We start from the raw sequence: 14650 nt of genomic DNA on the forward strand, positions 1-14650 counted from the left end.
AGGCTACTTGGCTACGCAATAAGGTTTCCATTACAGCACCGCCGACGTTCAATGAACGCATGAAAGCGGATGGTTTGTTTGAAATCCCGACACTCTTTCAACTACATGGAACGTAATAGTGATCATCAAATACCTCCCCAGATTTCAGTGCCCATCAGTCCCAACATTTAACAATATAATCAAACAGTCCAAAAGTAAATTAAATATCAAACTAAACCGAAAATGTCATGCTTTTGAAGGCCTACCAGTATGCCGCTCCAAGAAACGCATGTCTCAAAATAAAACTCGCATAAGAAATAAAGGGCTGTCTCAAATACAATCCTGCCCCTAAAGGCCTGTACTTTGTCTTAAGACCCCGGCCATAATTTGAGGATTTACTGTATCTAAGTAGACAAACTGGCTTCAGATATCCAACAGAGTGAATAGAGATTGTGCAGTCTTAGCTGTGGTTAGTGACGTGATGCTGTTAATGGGGAGTTTTACATAGCCTAGTGTAAACCTATAGGTTATTATTTATTTGGCGTATACCTATAAGGCTTTTTACCTTATCAAAAGTGAGGGGGACGACTGATCTCTTCAACACTGCGGGGGATTTGGCGCTTGTCACTGTGTGTGTGACCGAAGCGGAATGGGAGAATGCGTGTAACAAAAAAAAAGTTTATGAGCGATTTACGCGCAAATGGGAGAATCCAATGAAAATGACAATGACGCACTAAACAGATGCTGAAAACAGCACTGGTATTTCGCACGGCAAAAGTGTGTGTGTGTGTGTGGGGGGGGGGGGTCCAAACTAACAATTTTAAAAAGTGGGTGGGTGTTTTGTAAGAATTTAAGAAATGTTTGTATATTTTAACTTTTAAATGCATCAATCAGGTGCACTTTCAAAATAAATTCAGAGGTCAGACTTGCTTATTTTTATGGAAATATTTGTGCTGTAGCCTAAGCTATTTTGCACTTCAGAATTATAACCATGCACACACAGGTGGAATAGTTATAGTGATATTGTAATAAGTTCACAACCACAAAAACATATGCTACATTTCACAGTTCAGAAATGTTCAAAAATGTGTGTACATTTCAGCACTCCATGAAATTATGCAGAAGTGGTCACCTGTGTTATTCAGCTAGTTTATTTAAGATAATATATTGGTCATTGTAATGGCCATAGCCTATAGCCTACATGCTATTCCTTTTTCAGGATGTACCCATATCTGCATGATGTGAATGTTTGCATATGGCTTATGTCAGGCTTTATATCAATATTTGTGTCTCGTTATTTTCTTCATATTTTTGTATTAATGTCACTAGGAAGCATGCCAATATAAATATATTAATTTATCTGTAATGGGATTGGCTGGAACCTGACAATATAAGAACCATGATAGTGGGATAATCTATGGCTGAGCAATTTACAAAAATGTATGTAGGCCTACTGACAAATAGTTTACATTAGAATACATTATAATTTCGCCCCAATGAGGCTATGCAGAAATGTGTTGCAATTTCAAAACCGGATTACTCAGGAACCACTTATTGCACAGAGGCATGCTTTATATCCTCGTATTCGGTAGGTTTGCTGTTTATTGTGAAATAGGGTTTTCCACGTGTTGTGTGAAGGGTTAGTGAAATATTAAACCGAGAGTAATGGGTAAATGCAAATATGATTAGCCTAAATTGCACGTCGGTTCAATGTTAATTCTCTCGCGAACCATTTATGGCGCTAATATCATTGGAAAGCTTAGATTCCGCACGTTCACATGATGTGTGATATCATATGTATAGGTTTAGTTTAGTTGAACCTCATCTGCCAGGTATTTGACCTACCAGGTTGACACAGCGTGAAAAATACTCAATAATACTCAAAGCATACCTGAAGCCGGGGAAATGCGGGGGGATGCGCCTGGGATGGCTTCTGAAGTAGCATCGCAAATGAGAGAACATTTTGAAAATTCCACAGACAGGGGGTGCTCTTGAACCCTCTCACCGTCTCTGAAAGCATAACCGTGGCTCAACAGGTAGATCTATAGATAGGCTAAACTCATTTTTCAGGCATCTGACCGACCGGGTTGACACTTCAGCGTGACGTGTGAGCGTGTGAAACTAATCAAATGCGTGTGTCTCACGGCCAATGCGTGAGAGTTGGCACCTATGCTTCAGTGCCTAATGCTTTCTAATGAGGCGTGTATCTCCAATATGGCAACGTCCAAATCTGATGACACGCCGTGCAAACCCCTAATTGGCGATTCTCAGTTAATGAAGTACAATGGAGTATTATGCACTTTGGATATCTTATGTGATTGTAGCCGTGTCTAAACAACAGAAAAGCTCATCAAAATGCGTCTGCAAAGGCATGCAAGATGCAAAGGCATAGGGCAGGACTTGGACCACAAGAAAAGGCGCGATATTTCGAGAAATTACGGATCATTGGCAGCGCAGATCCATATGAGTTGGGTGAGGGAGACGAAGTACCAAGTTCAACCACAAGTGCCCCCCTTCCTCTGATAACTTCTGGCATTATTCTCCTTTCTCCCTGGTTTTTTAATAACTTTTGGAAGTCGATACCTACACCAGATGTTTTTCTCAGTCTGACCTATTGGTACAACCTAAAACACGGCAATAATTAACCATTTTCCTTGCCGATGTTAGGGATTTACTTCAGTGCCTAATGCTTTCTAATGAGGCGCTTATCTCCAATATGGCGACGTCCAGATCTGAGGACACGCGGTGCAAACCCCTAATAATTCCTCTAGTTTTGACTATATAAGTAGTGCGCTTAGCCTGGATGCCAGCCGAACTTAGCCCCGCCCACGCTATTTTTGTATGAGTGTATGTAGGCCTACGACCACAGTTTTCATTCAAATAAAGTTAACTATGTTTTACCGTTATTGGACCCAGCCAAAAACGTCATCATTCACGTCACTTCACATGTGAATAATGCTGCTTTTTATTTGTCTCGTAAATCCGCCGCCCGGGTTGGAAAGTGTAAATTACCCAGCTTTCTTGCGGCATTTTGGGAAGACACGCCCCCTTTAGGTCGTAATATCAGCCGCCCGACTCGGGCTCCTCAGAGTACTCCGAGCTGAACCAGAAAGAAAGTACGACTCGCACAACAGAGATAAACAAAGATGGCTGCGCCCACATTTCATGGTAAGTTGATTTGTATTGTCTTTGTATGTGTACTACGTTGGTCGTTTTAATGTCGTTTAAATTAATGTTTAAATGCTCGTACACACCTATTTACATTGCTGCTTCAGTCCGGTCACCAATGTATGCATTACACGGTTTTGCTGTGCGTGCAATACAATGTAACGTTTTGTTTTCCAACTGGTTTGCTAAAAGGCTACGTTGCTAACAATAACAACAACTAGCCTGCCACTGCCCCTGGTGGCTCGAGAAAAACGCGACTGCACTTGTTGAAAAATGAAATAGGCGAAAATGGCAAAATAGTACTGAAATGTAAGACTTGCAACAATGGAATTACTTGAAATGTTCTGTAGAAAAACATTATAATGTGTGTTGCTGCTAGTGGTTTAGTAGACAATGGACAGGCATAGGGCCTACTATAGAAGTACTATATGACTACTTCTGTGATTACAGTACAGCTCAGACGTTTGTTATGTTCTGTAATACCTCTATAATATCCTAAAGCCACTATAGTAGTTTTATAGTACTTCTATAGTATGTCCCAAAATACAAAATAAGTATAGGAATACTATATCTGTTACAATATCTGTACCATGTATTGTGTTTATTTTCCTGAGGCTCTGAGGCGGTCCAGCGCACCACACTCGAATCCCTCATCGGCTCCCTCTCCAGTGCAGTCCACCAGCTCCTTTTCTCCATCTTCACCATCCTCTTCTCCAGCTTCACCATCAGCCAGGCGAACACCAGTTCGTGACCCCACCACACCCTCTGGCAGAGCTCCCTCTCCAGTGCAGTCCACCAGCTCCTCTTCTCCCTCTCCAGCTTCACCCTCAGCCAGGCGCACTCCAGCTCGCGTCCCCACCAGACCCTCTGGCACCCCGAGGGCGCCGAAGCGGCAGAGGCTCGAGGATGGCCTCTTGGCCTACCTCGAGAGGTCTGATTCTGCTGACACACGTCTGCTGACTGCTGCACAGAGGCTTGCACAGAGCCATGAACAGACCCTGGCGGAGATGAGGGCGATGAGGGAAGATAGAAGTGCCCTCATCCAGTTGTTCAGCAGGATGGTGGAGAAGCAAGTGAGGCGGGAAGATTTGTGAAGATTTTTTGACTATACTTTTTTTGTAACATTTGGTACTATTTTTTAACTTAAATTAACCTTTTGTGTTGTAATCTTATTTTGCACTTTTGCTATTGTTGTAACTTTTTTATTCAAAATAAACACATATTGTGTAACTTATCCAAGCCTGAGTGTTTATGTCACCCAAGTATGTTTAGTTACAAAGGCACCTCACTGCAGTCATGCAAAGGATACCTTGCATTGTTATCACACCCATAAATCATATGAGCCATCACACCCGCAGATAATGTGAACCATGTCAGTGCAAAGTTGTGGCCAAGGATTTCATAATGGTATGTATCTACATAAGAGTGACATGACACTGCCACTGTATGGCCCATTGAGTCTGGAATGTGAACTTTCCATTTCCCCCCATTAAATAGACTGGTCTATAATGACAGAAACATTAATTGTAAGTAGGTGTGATGAAGCTGGAAGGATTTCATAATGGTATGTATCTACATAAGAGTGACATGACACTGCCACTGTATGGCCCATTGAGTCTGGAATGTGACCTTTTCTGATGCACACACAGATTTAAGTGCTTATGCCTTTTAAAAATAACAGGTGCAAATGGCTGAAATGGCCCATTTTGAGTCTGGAATGTGACATTTTCATACACATTCATTGGAATGGCTTTATGTGGTTCTACAATGTGATTACTGTGCGACACAAGCCTTTCCATGTCCCCCTCATTATACTGATTTATAAATAAAGAAACATAAAATGTAAGGTTTAACACTTTTATTACAAAACACAGGAATAGTGTCAGCAAGACACGTCATATACGTAATACAACCAACACAATGTTGATAGAAGCATATATTTAACTTTGTCTTTGGTTTTGGCCAAACTTTTCTAGAACACCACTTCTTAGTCGTTTTCATCTTCCTCTTTTGGACATCCAAGACGGAGTTCTTCACATCCAGCTTCTAAAATGCATTTTCTTCTAAAGATGTTAGAAGATATGCGTTGCATAGAATACTAGAAGCAGATCAACACTCACAGACAACAGTCACGTCGCTATTGTTTTTAGCACACTGGTAGCTAGTTGCTAGCCTTCGAGTTAAAAATGCATTTGCAAACAAGTCTGTACACGACCAAACATACTGAAATGTGAACGTACCGTTTTCGTATTCTATTTTCTACTTCTGTCGCCTCTTTCTGGAGCTCCAGGAGCTTGTTTAGATGAGCTATGAGCTTGTTCTCATGTTCTAGGAAAACGTCCAGCATTAGCATGGAAGCTGCTGCACTGGTGGCATCCATGTTCTTTCCAACTCGTCCTGTAGCAAAAGCCCAAAGACGCATTTGGAACACTATAAGTGGCAATTACGTCACGTTTACGCGTCAGAGCAACTCGGGCGGCGGATTTACATGACATCTCGAAAGCAGCATAATACTCGACTTCATGCCACATCGGATATTCAGAAATTCCGACCTCCGACAGAGGAAAAATGACTTGTCGGCAAAGTCGGGTTCTATTTTTTGCTCGGAGACCTGTGCGGAAGTCTTGTGCCCCGAGGTAGGCTACTCGACTTGACGTCACTATCATATTCTCCAACCATTGCGGCCACAACACAAGAGAGGAATCTCACTGTCATTAGCATACAAATAGGCAAGGTAATGAATCACTAAATTAACACTAGATAGAAACACTCGCCCGAGACATTTTGCTCAACCATAGTAAGCAGTTCTATAAGGCAGAGGCTATATTATAACTATATAACTATAAGAGATGGGAATCTGGGGGAAGATTTTTGCTACCTGAGTTTCCCAGTTGGGTGCTTGTCGTCACTTTTGTCGTCACGTTGTAGTTCATTTGTAGTCCATGTGGACTTTCATGTCAAACAATTTTAATGTGAACTTGGGAATTTGCCGTTTTTGTCACTTGAAAGCTGCCTATCCTTCTTTCACAAGCGTCTTTGATTAGTGAGCATATGTTTTAACATTTGTTGTGACATCCATGTTTTTCACATATTCCCACGGCAAAGCACATGAACACTTGCAGTGGAAAAAACAACGCAATCGCGGGGCTGACCCATGATATTCCCAGGTTGCCTGAACGGACCATTTCACTTCTCCAATTTAATGACGGTCACGTGGCCGTGTCTTTCCGATTGCGCATCTTGTCATATATTCAATTTCCAGGAAGAGGGCGAGTCTACGACTGCCTCCTCTCCAAGTTGATTTGTTTACCTCTGATATATCCACGACTGGTGGTAACCTAGCCTACCTACAACTTTCAAAAAATGAGTGGGATTAAGAGCTTGTCAGTGACATACGACGCAATCAACGAAACGAATACTTTCAGTAATGGTGACTATATTTCTGGACGTGTTACTCTTGAGGTTGATAAGGAAATTAAGGTAAATTCTTTTTTAATTAAAGCAAAAGGTAAAGCAAGTGTCTTGTGGACTCAACAATGTGGACAGACTACTATTGTTTACCACGACAAAGAAACCCTCTTCAAGTCGGAACATTTCTTCATACATGAGAAGAAACATAAAGGTAAAATAGGCCTGCTGAATGCTCTGATCTCAGTTTTCATTTATCAAAAATGTTAGTCTACAAAACACTTTCCCATTTAGAAAGTGATCACAAGCCTAATTATTTTCTCTCCAGAAAACGATGGATTTTCACTTCTGCAAGACCAATCAGAGATGTGTAAGTTTACAAAAAACAGCAGCAGCAACACCACCAGAAAACTATATAATGCAGAAAAGGATTATTTACTACCCTATGTTTATTCAGATTCTGACGTTGTTTGTCCAGGATGCCATGTGTACCCATTCTCTTTTCATATACCTCAGCAGTAAGTCTTGTTCATTTTTAGAATATAAATAGGCCTACAAGTGTTGAAATACTAAATAGACATAACGGTCCTTTTAATGTGTGTGCATAGGGACATGCCATCCTCCTTCAAAGGTGGAGCTGGAAAAGTGGTTTACTTCTTAGAGGCAAAATTGACCAGGTCTATGCGGATGTCAACCAAAGACAAAACTAAGTTCACTTTTTTGTCCAAGACAGATGTGCATGTTCCAGATATGAAAGTAAATATTTCAGAACTTCTTCTCTCTCCGTTACTTATCTATTCTGCACTAAAAGGTACACTTAATGACACCTTTGACATTAATTTGTCTTTTCTTCACAGGAGTCTCAGTTTGGGACCGCAGGCAAGAAGTTAAGGTTTCTTAACTATGGAAATGTCTCTGTTAATGTAAACATTGACGGCATGAAATATTACCCAGGTAGGTAATATAGAGTGCTCTAGATTTGGATTATTGTTTTTTTCACCATTATAACACTCTTGTTATGGGACAATTTGACTAAATTTACTGAATCACTTTCAAGCACAGAGACAACATGTCTAAAACCCATATTTTAGCTGTAGCCCCCTAAGTTTTCAGAGTCCACCAAAGCAACCAGACACCATGAGTAACTTCACCCCAGAAACCACAGTTCCTGGAGTAAACGGGTGTAGTGGGCGACAATGATGTAGTTTTATGTAGTATTCAGTCCCGCTCTAGCATCTTCTAAATATAACCAGGATTTTTACTATACATCAGACAATAATGTTTTTTAACACTATGTCTATTGCACTCACACTCAGTTAAACTTACATATTAAGCACACACAGTTTCAATATGACAGGCACAGTAATGCCATTAATTTGAAAAGTAGCTCACTTCATTATGAATTAGACCTAAGGCTTATATCGCAAGCAAGTGTTGTTATTGCAGTTATAAGCATGTGTTTATGTAACCAATGATTATTAATAATGACTGTATTAGTCATTGCATGTATAGTATAGTAATTTTACCCCACTTATAATGAATGCACGGCTTTGTTTCCATACTGTTTAGTTCTATAGTCTATGAATCCCTCCCTTATTTTCTGTAAATCCACTTTTTATATGAATCACAAATGCATTTGTACTCATCAAAATAGTTGGGGCTTAGATAAATAGACTCTATTTTCTGTAATTGTTTATTCATAATATGTTATAATTACTGACATAATAAAATAAACATAATTTCATAGTAATTACAAGAACACATACACTGCATCATTTAATAAGGTTGATGTAGACTTTGGATGTTGCAATATCTGCAGCATTCCTAAGAGAAAGTGGCATGATGATTGTACACTTTTATCATCTACAGGAACTGAATTGAAGATTATGTCAGAAATTCAGAACAACTCTTCTTGTGCCATTACACCTAAATATTGCCTGTACCAGAAACAAAGCTTCTTTGCAATGAAATCGAGACGGGTTCACACTAAAGATATCCTCAAAGAGAAAGGAGAGCCAATTGAACCATCAACAAATCAAACCGTTAGCAAATTACTAAGTATCCCGTCAGATGCCATCCCCTCCATTCTCTCCAACTGCAAGGTCCTCAATGTGGAATACAGACTCAAGGTAGGCCTATGTCATTGTCAAATAGTTATAGGTAATTGTATTTATTTCTTATGCAGTGTCATTATGAATGAATCGAAATTAGGAATTCTTATAACCTACACACATGGAAAAGTATTGAATTTGATTTTGATCTAACGCAAACACAACGGGTCTTTTAAAATTATTTTTGTTGCCATATCGTGGCTACTGTTGACAGAACAAATAGCTAGTTCACCACACAAATAGAACTTGAAGTTGCAGGTGTTGCATGGCAACATATTACTTGCTCACTTTCGCTTTAAATGAAGTTCTATTGCGATGAGCGAACTAACTACTTGCAGAGCACAAAACTCGTTGCTATTGATAGTGATCATTACACAACCCCAAATCAATAATCCTTACAGAAACAATAGGGCTTTGCACCTCCATTGCTCAGGCCCTATGACTTGACATGGGTAGGTGTTTAATTGTTAATGGGATTGGACTATAATTCCATATGTTTCCAGACATATTATGCTGTTCAGAATGCACTGTTGTAAGAGTAGCTGCAGTCTCATCAGTAAATGGGATGTTCTGTTTAAATGTTTTTGACCCACCGATTATCAATTCAACCTCTTGTCAACTTCTCAGGTCTATCTTGATATCAAGTACTCCAGAAATCCGGAGATCAAGTTTCCATTGGTCATCGCTGCTGCCCCACAGAACACAGCTGGAGCAGCAACATCAGAGGCCTTGGAAAGAACAGAGCCACCTCCTCCATATAATGCTTACAGTCTATACCCAACCCTACCCAACCCATCAGGGAGTTCTTGGGCATAATTGGCTTGTGATGGTTTCATCATTTCATTGCAAATAGAATGTTGGAAAATAGATTTTCCCCCCTTTTTGTTTTTAAATTATGCAGCCCCATTTATTTTTTTCTTCTGTGATTTACATGATATGCTTTTCTTATACCAGTGAAGATATTAACTGTAGTATGTGTCATATTGTCATTGTAAAATATATTGTGACATTTTTGTATTTTCCACCAGCTAGAATAACTACTACTTGTACAAACAGTGGTATATGTGTAGCAGAATTTGGCCAATTAAACATTCTAACGGAGTTATAGGGTTAATTAGAGTTCTACTGGTACTCTACTACTGTATGTAAATAATAAAAGGACTTTCTAATTCACACAACATACAGTGGATCTCCTTTAGCACACTAACCTAGAAAGAACTTTGGTCTTTTCACTGGCTCTACCATGATGAACATCTTAAAAAGAAAGCCATCTTATAGCTAGCCAGCTTGGCTAACCGGTGCTTGAGGGGGGCGTGTATATGTCCAGAGAATTTTAAGCATTTTGTGTTTCTCGCTCGTTCTTGCTTCTCAAGGGACTGCTTGATTCAGACACTGCAGGACGCTAGGGCTGATCTTGCAAGGCTGGTTTTCCGCTAGGAGACGGTAGGGGGAGCAGGGAGCAGCCGTCATTCTTACCACAACAGGTCATTTAACCATTACAATGATTTCTAAACTGTTTTATGAAGTTGAAAATAGGGTTGCATAGGGGGCCTTTAACATCCAGGCAATAGGAAATATAATTTGGTTCCTAGTTAGTAAGGCTGAACAGATACATTTTCCTTTATGCTTAATGCCTCTTTATTGAACTGGCCTGACTGATAAGCTGATTAAGCATGAATATAAAGTGAAATACCAATCCAGCGTATCCCACAGAACCTACCCCATTGTGTGGTATATGATGCCTAGACCCACCTGGTGGAGATCTCTATAAACATACTGGAAATGTCATAGACTGTAAAGGGAAATGTCAGGCCAACTCTCTGTCTGCTTCTGAAAATAGCCATCAATGTGATGTATCAGGGTCTTGAAGTGTTACCATTAGGGAACATTTCAACTACAATCCCTGGTCACAGTTCCAAGGGGTAAGGAGAATGGGTGGCAGTGCTAGTAACGTTTCTAATATTTCCACAGAAATAATTGTTAAGCATCTCTTGAGTTTACATGACTAAAATGTATCATGACATACGTAACTTGTGAGTAAAAATCTTTATTTAACATTTATACTGTTATGAATTGTGACCTACATATTGAACATATTGGTAGCAGCATACTGGTATGTTTTGTTTTTCCGGTGCATTTGTCCTTGTAGTCAAAACAAGTTTTTATTTATTGATGAATGCTTTTCACAGTTACACATAACAGTCTCTCATTCACAAACACACAAAAGAGCCTTATGTAAACATGCTCACGTGGCTCATCCAGAGCAATGAACTCTGACCTGAAAACACATGACTCATGACAATAAACCTGATAGCACTATATTAAAAGAGGGTCATTTCAACAGGTTGTAGGTAATGGCATTTTCTGATACATTTGAGTAGCATTTATCTCATTGATAGCATTATAACACATGTCATGTTTATTTAGCCTACTCTGTTACATAATGACTCACCCAAACCTGCCACAACAAACAGCTCACCTGCATAATGATAGCACTATATGACAAGAGGGTCATTTCAACAGGTTGTAGGCAATGGAATTTTCTGATACATTTGGGTAGCATTTATCTGATAGCATTATAACACCTGTCACATTTATTTACTCTGTACTCTGCTCACCTGCATAAATTTAAGCAATAAGCCCCAAGAGTCCATAGGTTACACTGATTTTACAACAGCTATTCGCCTTATTCACCTGGCTGCCATAACGAGGCTGAGTGGTAAGTGCATTACCACCACCATCTGCTGGACTGAGGTGTAATGGTAAGTGTACCCCTCAGACTCGTAATGGCCGCCGGGTGAATAAGGCGAATGGGGCGTTGTTATAGCCCAGGGGTGGGCAACTAATTTCCCCAAGGGGCCACATGACAAACTGGGACTGTTGACGAGGGCCGGACCCAAAATACCGAACTCAAGTCTGAACTCAATTCTGTCCAATTCTATTCTGTTCTTGTATAACATTAATTAAATCATATGGTTTTGTTTACTACTACTCGTAAGAACAGATGAAAATGTGAGGGAGACAAAGGAAAAACAGCAATAGGCTATTTAATCTATGTCCAGTATTTAATCCTCATTCTCGAAAATGTTTTTTTGACATTGACATTTTTTTTTCAGTTTTCAAAGACTGATATAAAAAAGTACTACAATATCTATATAATTAGGGTAATTATATAATCTATATAATTAGAGTCAGTACAACCATAGGCCTGTGCCACCATTTCATCAACACTCAGCAGTATTTCATCATTAAATCATTACCATCATTAAATGAACTCTATGCAGAATTAGACTATGAAAATGTGGAGCAGACAATAGTAGGCTGTCATTAGTTAATCAACATGCACAAAGAAAACTATTTTAAAAATGTAGGCTATGTTTTTGCTTTAACTTTATGCACAAAACTGTGATTGGTCAACTCGCCCTGTGTGTTGAGCCGGCTGCTTCAAGCAACCTGTGGGTAGTAGCATCATACTAGTTCGCTAACATAAGCTTTGCAAATAAACTCAGACATATTTTGGTTACAATGACAGGGTTATCCGAATGTAAACTATCTATCTGCCAGTAACGTTTTGAAATTAACACTTCGTATCGCCAACAAACAGCAGGAGTTCGTTCTGACAACCTTTGCGGTGGTGAGCGACGCAGACATAAGACACACAAAACTTTGAAAGGTTTACGCCGACTTAAAGGCAACTGCACTGTGTCGACGCAGAAGCATAAATTCTATTCACCAGCACAATTCAGTGAGGGTGTTTAGGCCTACATCGTATGCATCCACGCACAAATGTATGGGCGTACAAATAGCAGTCGCTTTCAAAATAAAAGCAACGATGTTGATTTGCGTGCATTATCTCTATGCTAGGCTCTTGACTATTTGTTGTTTCACGGACCTTACGCGGGCCGGTCAGGGAAAGCCCGCGGGCCGTATGTTGCCCATGTATGTTATAGCCTGACGAGACAGACCCACATTAAAATGTAGGGTCTGGGCACTCACCGTTCACAGTGCTCAGTCCGAGGGGTGGGATAATCAGTTGTCTTTCAAATTCCCTCTGCACGCAATAGGACAGCGGCAGTGCTATGAGTCACATGCGTTTCCCACCAGCGGAGCTAGTTGGCTAGTTCAAACGTTTGCCAACTTAATAAAAGCTTAACTCGTGTCACACTGTTCGCCAACAGCAACATCCATCTTATTTGTTTTTTAAGTAGCAGGGAATTCAAGCCAAACCGTTGCAACTCTGCCATCAATCATTATGTTAAGTCCACCTAACGACTCTATACACGATTTCATTCACGATTGAGTTTCGATTTCTGGAGCGCACAAGCCAACGGAGAGTTGCTAGACTAGGGGCGCGTCTAGATTTCTAGGCTAGCGTTGTTAGGCATAACACGCTTGCAGAGTGCCTAAAACCAGAATTTCGGTGTGATATTGACCTAAAGTATATTAAAACATAATACCGAGTGTGAACTTTTGTCTCATAGCTCATCTCGGCTTGTCCCCTGCACTCAGAAATCTGGCGCTAGTTAGCCGATGCTACCAACAGGTTTCCAATGGGGCTGCCTCGGGCATCGGACTTGCCATGCAAATAAATCACTGTTTTACACCATTTATGAGGCTCAAAGTAGCTCCACACTTGGTAGACTTCCGAGGGCCCTGACATTTAAAACGAGACATTGAGACCTTTGAAAAAGCACCAGTAGCAGCTGGAATCCATGCATTTCCACGGTATAACATACACACAGTGTATCTTGTGTAGATTGATGAGAAAAAAAGAAATAATTGAATCCATTTTAAGATGAATCTGAAACATGACAAAATGTGGAAAAAGCGAAGCGCTGTGAATACTTTCCGTATGCACTGTAATATCTATGGATACTTGGTAAGTGAGACAAGCAATGGCTAATTAAAATTCTAGACTCGTCATTCTGATTCTTGAAAAAAATAAAAAACAGTCAACAAGTGTGGGTACGATGGAGGGAATGACCATAAGATCTGTAAACCGAAAACATCTTTCCAATGTCTGCCTAAGCTAAGTTACTGCCTGGGAAAAAACAGCACTTACGGTTAGCTAAGTGTGCTTTAAACCCATAGGGTTTACTAATGTAAATGGGATACCCACTATCATGCTAGTTAACTGTATGCTGAGCTAAACAAACAAACAAACAAACAAACAAAAAACCCTGTGTGGTGGACATTTGAAAAAAATATACATTGCTTCTTTGAGGTAACTTGCGGTAAACTTTGAGGTAAATCCATATTTTGATGGGGCATAGCACATATGTAGTAATGTAAGAGCATGAACATGTATTCCCACTCCATTTTTATAGACAAAACTCGTTTTCTGTGCGTTGAGCTTACTGCTCAATTTGTTCAAGCAGGCTTCGCACAGCGACTGACACTGACTTACAATTCCTACACTAAAGAGGTATGACCTAATCAGATAGCTTATCCGGTCATGATGCAATAATGTGCTGATAATTCGGTTTCCGGGTCCCATTGGGCCCAGACCGGCTCTTTTTTCCACAGCCAATAAAAAATTAATTGTTTTTTTTCTCTGCTATTCAGAGTAGTCTAGCCCAGGGGTTCCCAAACTTTTCCACGACAAGGCCCCCCAAATACCACTAGGTTTGGGCCAAGGACCCCCTTGATGTTTTATTAATTAAACCCATCGACAATACTACGGCAAATGTAAAAATACATTAAGCTAATTTAATAATTATTTTAGCCACAACCACATCGCGATGGAGCATACAGTGTGTAAACATTTTATTTGGGGCTTTCTGCTATATGAGAGCCATCACTCTACTATTATTCCCAGTCATTATCATGGGAAATATGTTCAGATGTGTCACATTATTATAATGGCATTGTATAACAACCCTCATAGTATATTTTAAATGTTTCAAATGTATTTATTTCTTGCTTTTATTTTTCCCTCCAACTTGCTGAGGCCCCCCTGGCACCCCCTCGCGGCCCCCCAGGGG

The 14650-nt window shown here is 40.1% G+C and overlaps 1 protein-coding gene and 1 long non-coding RNA gene across 2 annotated transcripts; one reads left to right on the forward strand and one right to left on the reverse strand.

Moving 5' to 3' along the window:
- Positions 1-4990: 4990 nt before the first annotated feature.
- On the reverse strand, positions 4991-5652 carry LOC143106010 (uncharacterized). The gene is made up of 2 exons (XR_012983605.1): positions 5388-5652; positions 4991-5210 (listed from the first exon to the last, which is right to left on the reverse strand). It is a non-coding gene; the product is annotated as an uncharacterized LOC143106010 (long non-coding RNA).
- A 769-nt stretch (positions 5653-6421) lies between these two features.
- Positions 6422-10660, forward strand: LOC143106072 (arrestin domain-containing protein 3-like). The gene is made up of 7 exons (XM_076270247.1): positions 6422-6769; positions 6884-6925; positions 7013-7073; positions 7164-7311; positions 7413-7509; positions 8425-8684; positions 9294-10660. Exons 1-7 carry the CDS (start codon positions 6511-6513, stop codon positions 9480-9482), a joined length of 1056 nt encoding a protein of 351 aa, XP_076126362.1. The 5' UTR covers positions 6422-6510; the 3' UTR covers positions 9483-10660.
- The last annotated feature ends 3990 nt before the right edge of the window (positions 10661-14650 follow it).

This window comes from Alosa pseudoharengus, unplaced genomic scaffold, assembly GCF_046254945.1.
Source record: "Alosa pseudoharengus isolate Yale_2024_CS ecotype anadromous, Long Island Sound unplaced genomic scaffold, YU_APseudo_1.1 YU_APseudo_1.1_scf_6, whole genome shotgun sequence".
Taxonomy (NCBI): Eukaryota; Metazoa; Chordata; class Actinopteri; order Clupeiformes; family Clupeidae; genus Alosa; species Alosa pseudoharengus.